This window comes from Ptychodera flava, chromosome 9 (genome assembly GCF_041260155.1).
Source record: "Ptychodera flava strain L36383 chromosome 9, AS_Pfla_20210202, whole genome shotgun sequence".
NCBI classification, from domain to species: domain Eukaryota; kingdom Metazoa; phylum Hemichordata; class Enteropneusta; family Ptychoderidae; genus Ptychodera; species Ptychodera flava.
The window spans coordinates 31,652,912-31,660,228 of NC_091936.1; the positions used below are offsets into that span (position 1 = coordinate 31,652,912).

At 36.2% G+C, this 7,317-nt stretch overlaps 1 protein-coding gene across 1 annotated transcript; it reads right to left on the bottom strand.

Moving 5' to 3' along the window:
• Positions 1–2,329: 2,329 nt before the first annotated feature.
• Positions 2,330–6,515, bottom strand: LOC139140671 (solute carrier family 35 member G1-like). The gene is made up of 2 exons (XM_070710049.1): positions 6,429–6,515; positions 2,330–3,635 (listed from the first exon to the last, which is right to left on the bottom strand). Exon 2 carries the CDS (start codon positions 3,576–3,578, stop codon positions 2,496–2,498), a length of 1,083 nt encoding a protein of 360 aa, XP_070566150.1. The 5' UTR covers positions 3,579–3,635; positions 6,429–6,515; the 3' UTR covers positions 2,330–2,495.
• Between the last annotated feature and the right edge of the window lie 802 nt (positions 6,516–7,317).

Below are 7,317 nucleotides of genomic sequence, written 5' to 3' on the forward strand. Positions count from 1 at the left end.
ACTGCACAAAATTTCATGAAACTTTTCACAGATGACAATCTCAGAACATTATGATGATACTGTGAGTGTCATGTCAATTGCCTTCTCATTTGCATATTTAATGAACTTTTGTTATTAGTGAGATAACTCTGAAATTCTTGCACCAAACTTGATGATACTTGCAACAAATATTGATCTGATATATATCTAATTATACTTAGAAGCGTCAAGTTAAGAAATAGGTCATTTGCATATTTTATGAAGTTTTGTAAGTAGTCATATAACTTCGATATAACTTCAGAAAATGTGATGAAATCGGCTTCAGACACTGATCAGATTGATATCTAACTGTAGTGTAAAGCATTCAGTAGTGTGAAATTAATTAAGGGTTCATTTGCATATTTAATGAACTTTGTAATTAGTGATATTACTCCAAAATTACAGTGTTGAATTTGATGGAACTTGCTACAGATGTTGATCTGATAAATATCCAATTGTACTGAGAAGCATTGAACAGTGTCAAGTTAATAATTAGCTCATTTGCATACTTCATGAAGTTTTATAAGTAGTCATATAACTCCGAAATAACTGCATCAAATGTGATGAAAACTGTTGCATATACTGATCTGACAGATATCTAACTGTGTTGTAAAGCATTCAGCAGTGTAAAGTCAATTAAGGGTTCATTTGCATATTTAATAAACTTTGTAATTAACTCTGAAATTACGGCACCAAATTTTGTGAAACGTGCTACAGATATTGATTTGATAAATATTTAATTGTGCTATGAATCATTGAACAGTGTCAAGTTAATATAGGGATTATTTGCATATTTAATGAACTTTGTAATTAGTAACATTACTCTAAAATTACTGCATTAATTAAATAAAACGTGCTACAAATGTTCATCTGATGGACATCTAATTGTCCCATGAAGCATTGAGCAGTGTCAAGTTAATTAACAGCTCATTTGCATATTAAATAAAGTTTTGTAATTAGTGATTAAAATCTGAGAGTACTGTGCGATGTTAAAATAAACCTGCTTCATTTAGTGATGATATATCTTATTGTTCTTTGAAGCGTACTACTATTAATGAACCTGTTGTAAAACACGTGAGCATATTCAGTTCATATCTGGTTATGATTGTACTTTCAAGCTAAAATAAGTTTTGAGAATGTACTAATTCAGGTGTGAGTATACACTAATTATTAACCAGCCGCTGGGACTTTGTGTGCAATTTTGAACAAGATAGAGATTACACTCATTAAAATCGCAGCCTCGTGCGAAAAGCAAAAACCGTTGATACTATGCATACCTGCACTGAAATCTTTACATAAACTGAACAGAGTAGTCCAATGTGGTGAATGTTTTCAACTGTGACATTGTATGTTTAGTTTCCTTATTTAAAGACTCTGTTATCATCTAAAACTTGTATTATCTCTCACAAAAAAAATTCACAAATTCTACAAGAACCTTATTTTTTCTTATGAAAACTGGTATCAGCTATCTCTTCTTTCAAACTAACTCCATACATTTCCTTGGTTTACAATTCTTTCTATATACACACTAAAGGTTGCGAACCATTACAAGATTTAATAGTGCTAATCGTTCATAATCCTACAGGTATCCATATATTACATGCTTCCATATCAGCTTTTTCTCGGTTCCATACTTCATATCTAATATTTCCCCCAATTTGTTCCAAATATTATTTACAACCTTTCAGTCAAAAGGAAAATGCGAATAGTCTTCTACGACATGGCCTAGTTCACATCGTGGGTATTGCACTTTTTTTCCATTTACATAGATTGAACTTGTGTGGTACTTTGTCATGTAGCAAATAATAATTAAATGGCGATATATTTTTGATATCTATGTTTCTCACTTTTATTGTCCAAATGAGATTCCAGTTGTATGTAGTTCCTAATTTGATGGTCCAGATCGTTGGTGCATATGATTGGACAGCAATTTTTCCACTAAATTCTAATAAAAATCTTTTTCATTTGACTTGGTATACATCTGTATATTTTCCCTGGTGATTTTTTCTCATTGTTGTTTTGTTTTCTCTTCGTATACATGTGCATTCTTAGCCAACAGCATGACATTTTTCCACTCACGTGGTATGGCGATTTTTAAAGTAGCATATTGTATTAACCACTGTTATTTTGCAGTTTACTTAAGATTCTGTTTTGTTTGATAAAAACACCATTTTCGAATAGATCTGCCGATGAAATCTGACTCGATCCATTCCACGAAAAACATGACTTTCCCGTTGCTTGTAATAAAACGATTTCCCCAAATGACCTCTTCACCCATAGACCCTCGAGGGTCTATGGTTCACCCATGTCATCTAGCAAGTATGCTTATTTATTCTTGTTATAAGGCAAACGTAACACAATTTCTTATCTCTTATGAAAGTGTCGAGAATATGACAATAGCTCTTTCAAGATAGATTGTTTTCATACGAGTCTCGGCAATAGGCGTAGGAGCATTGTTAATATCTCGTCTAAATTAGCTAGTTCTTTTCAACATCTTTACTCTTGTGTCGGTTTGCCCTGTATGCTGCCAAGAAAGCTAGCAGCGAACTGAAAAGAATAAGGGCAGCTCCAAGTAATTCCAAATAGGTAGGTGTTTTGCCGAATAGAAATGTATCAGCTATAAACCCGGTAACAACCTGCATGTTGAAGAGCAGAGTGACTTTGGCGGCCGTCTCAAGTTGAAGAGCCCTATTGAAAGCATAAACGTAAAGCAGAAAGCATGCAACCATGCCTGTCAAAAACCCGATATTTTTGGGATTACTTTGAAATGCTGCAAGAAGGGACATTGTTCTGAAGAAATAGACTGTCGGGGCTGTAACCACAATGCCGCATATTCCGTTAAAAAGTAATATCAAGAGAAGTGAAGTACCGTCGCTCATCATTTTAGTGAAGAGAGCACCCAGTGAGAGCAGTACTGCCGCAGCCAATGCCAGTGCGTAGCCCAGGGAGTCATACTCCTCGTGTTTGGCTGTTGTTCCGAAGATGAACTCTGGACGGCATACCAGCAGAATTCCGGTCACATTTATGATTGTTATGATCACATCGATAGCTTTACACTTCTCGGAGAGAAAGAGACAGGCCAACAACGATGTCATGATGGGTATAGACCCTACGGCAATGGCGGTCGCGTCGCCGACACCTATTAAGACCAGCGAGTAGTTGAAACATAAAGTGTTACCGGCTTCGAAGGTGCCTTTCAGTATGTTTAAGATGATGTCCTTTCTCTTGACTTTCAATATATTGACGGAATGATACATCATCAGAGGAACAACAAATATTACTGTGACTATAGATTTCACCAGTAGTTGCTGAAATGGGGACATTCCACCTTCAACGCCAATAACCACAAAGATATCAGCTGCACCAAGGGACAACCCGCCCAGCAGCGCGTAAAAGGCGCCAGCAATGGCACCCCAGCAACCTCGCGGTCTCTCGTCCTCAACATTTCCGCTCTCTTGGTGATTAGAAGGCCGACTGTTCTCATTTCCATTATTAAGGATGGAATCGCTTTCAGTTGGTTCAGAAATGCCGCCATTTCTTCTACTTGAAACGTCACCCATACTTCCTCACAGTTTTACACAAATTGACATATGCTTGACCTTTCTGGCTTGACCTTTCTGAAAAATAATAATATAAACATACTTAGTAGTATCAAGGTAGTGTATGTCTCGAAAAGGAAAGACTTAAACTTTTGTTCAAAGTTTCCCCAAGGAATCTTTCAACCACTTTCTTTCAAAACCACGAATAAAAAGTGTGGGGTCACGGCGAAAATTTAACAAATCACCCAAGCTTTACCGATGTTGGGAATTCAAAATGGCCGCCACCTCTATGTTAATTCTATGGAGAAAAATAACACTTTCGATTTTCAAAAACCTAAGACGGTAAAAGTTTTTCCTATTCAACAGGCTTCAAAATGAGCCCCCACAAGAGGTAGATCATAAGAGAATTGTAAATTTTTGAGAGTTTGAATAGCTGTTCCCGAGGAGCGCCCTACCTTTACATTGGCCTATATGCCAGTATTTTGAATAAAAGTTGAACAATGTACATGTTGGCAAAGTTCGGTATCCATCTAGAAACTGTAAGCATAAGCATGTTTCTGGCCTCCCCATGTGAATTAAATTTAGCCTGGATAAGATAACTGCTGGGGACAACCTAAGTGCGTTTAATTGCCAACTGCGCTAAACGTGAAAAAAACCACTGCCATCTATGATAATAAAAACAAATTGCAGAGAGGGTGCAGTGGCGCTTTTATATTTTTCTTAGAAGCCTGTTTCATTAGTTCGTTGCTTCATTGGCTGAGAACTGCTTTTTATCACAATTTTCTGATGTACAGCTCGTCAGGTTTTTTACGAAACGGAAGCTATTAGGGACTGGTCAGTTTCTTCAGCCTGGGGGGGGCCGGTGGATTCATGGGGGGGGGTCACCCTGTTTTTGACTTTGGTGATAGGGGGGTCACCATGTTTTTGAAATGCCCAATAGGGGGTCAGTGTGTTTTTGAATTTTGACACAGGCTCATCATTGCCTAAAATGCTAGTGTCAGCCACAAAATTCATCATTCAGTTGTATTTTTCGGCGCGCCCTTCGGGCGCGTAACTTTAATAATCAGTCATATTTTTCAGCACGCCCAACTTTAACATATCAAGCATACATACATACATCAGAGATATCTGTATGTTCAATATTTTTCAGCGTGCTCTTCAAGCTCATTACTTTAATATATCATACATCTTTCAGCATGCCCTTCAGGTGCATGACTTTAATATACAAGGCATATATATCAGAGATATCAGGATGTTTCATATTTTTTGGCGCGCCCTTCGGGCGCCATACTTTCAGAGATATCTTGATGTTTGCTAAGTGAAAGTGTACCATTATGAAATCTGCATTTCATATGAAAAGGATGACAAATTCCTGATACTTTTCTGTTCTCTCTGTGAGAATTCAGTATGAGAAAGCAACATGCACAAATATTTCACAATATATATTTGATACAGTGACTTATTTTAGAGATAGAAAAATGACAAGATATCTTTCCTTCTCATTGATTCAATTATTTTCCTTTGTTTCATAGGTTTTCTGTAGAAAGATGCTTTTTTTATTGAACAAAATAACAGTTAAAAAAGGCAGTTTTTGTCATTATTAGCTGTGCTTTTATGGTTTCAATGTTACACAAGAAAAGGTCCTCTCAGACACTGTACACATCAGATTTGGCTAAAAAAGCTCTCTATGGCTCCTCAGTAGATTTAATTGGATGGTTGGCAAGTCTTAACACCCATCAAAGTTTTTGATTCACTGCTTTTTCCTCTTTGATATTAATGATTGACATCCATTTCTGTACAACAGTTCAGGACATCTGGTTAAGCAGAGAAAGTGTGAAATACATTCACAGCTCATTCAAAATACAGCTCATTCAAATGTACTGTATTTAACTTTAAGATTGACACTTTGAAATTCCTATCTTACAACTGACATGTCAACAATATATATATATATATATATATATATATATATATATATATATATATATATATACAATTTATGTCCACCTTTTGTTTTACCGTTGTCGCGGGGGGGGGGTCACCCTGTTTTAGAAATTTGGAATAGGGGGGTCACCCTGTTTTCAAAATTTGGAATAGGGGGGTCAGCCACTTTTTGACGTCGGCAAAAAATAATCCACCGCCCCCCCCCCCCCAGGCCGAAGAAACTGACCAGTCCCTTACCATGAAACCGGGAAAGTGTCCTCCAAGTGAGACTTGTGTGTAGTGGATTGAAAGGGTACCGTTCATTTGTAAAATGTGCATAACCTTTGACCCCATGATAGACAATGAGTTCATTGTATGCCGTATATGTGTAAACAGTGCACAGTATAAAGGATCCAAGTGCTCTTGACATTTCACTAAAATCACAGCATCACAAGCATTTCCACCAGCGTTATCTTGAACTCAACAAATGAAACGAAGTCTTCAATGGCGCATTAATATCGATATTTCACCTCATTTATCTTTCATATTTCAACAATTATAAGGGACAAGGAGACTATAAAAGCTGATTTTTGTGAAGTGTGCTTGGCAAATGTAAGACGTGTCTATGACTAATTAGAAAGACCACGTGGTCCTGATACGTCCTATTGATATCCGTAAATAGCATCAAACGATTATTAAATACTAATTTTGCTATGTAACCCTTTCAAATTCCTCAAGTAGCGTTTTTATAAAACTCAAATAATGATCGTTTCGAACACAGGGACTGTGTTTCGAATAAACAATACGGAGAGAGTGATAAAAGTTACTCATACGTGGACATTTTTTACATTATTTACAGATTATATGTATCTCGAAATTTCATACAAACAAGAAGGATACATCAACATAAAGCCCATTACGTCTACTAATAACTGTACATATACTCACTTTTCCTTTGATCAATCAAATTTACTGAATATCACCGAACGTTAGTCATGGGAGTCGCGTACATAGAGTCACATCCGCAAGTGAACCCTGACCAACTGAGCGACATCAATTTAGTGATTACACCTCGACCTGACACGACCGAGACGTAAATAGCTCAAAGTACCATGAGAAACCAACAAATGTATTTATTGTTTATTTATTTATTTAATATTTATGTATTTATAATTTATTTATTCTTATATTTATTCGGAAATCCTACGAGATCAAGTCCCATTAACAGGTTCCTAAAAAACTCAACAGAAAACAGTCATCGGAACTGCGCGTGTGCGACTTGCTTGTTTACAAAAAATGTATTTTATGCATGATACCTCCATGCACTAAGTTGACATAGCTGCAACATGTAAATTTTACGATATTCATTGTCAACAAAGATGTTTTAACTTTCATCAATCGCTAAGTACCCTAGATACAGTGTTTAAATCTGACGTATGCGTCCCTCTCAACCTGTGAGCAGACTTCCGATGACTGCCTCCCTTTAAGAAAACACTAACAATTTACAAGCCTATGCAAAAATAAGTAACAAAAAATATTTACAAACTTAAAATCGATTGTACGATACACACAGAAAATAAAACAAAGCAACCAATTCAACAAAAACAGACATCAAAAAATAATATCAGTCTTCAACGAACCACTTAAAATATCAATATTATGATTGTTACTGACCAATATAAGGTAGAATGCGCCTCGGGGACAGATAATGGGACTCCAAAACTTTTACAATTCTTTTCTGATATACCTCATGTGGGAGCTCATTTTAAAGCTATTGGAATAAGAAATATTTTCACCGTCTTAGTTTTTCGAAAATCGAAAATTTCATTTTTTCTCT

Coding starts and splice junctions, on each gene's coding strand:
- LOC139140671 (XM_070710049.1), bottom strand. CDS start 3,578: ATGGGTGACGTTTCAAGTAGAAGAAATGGCGGCATTTCTGAACCAACT.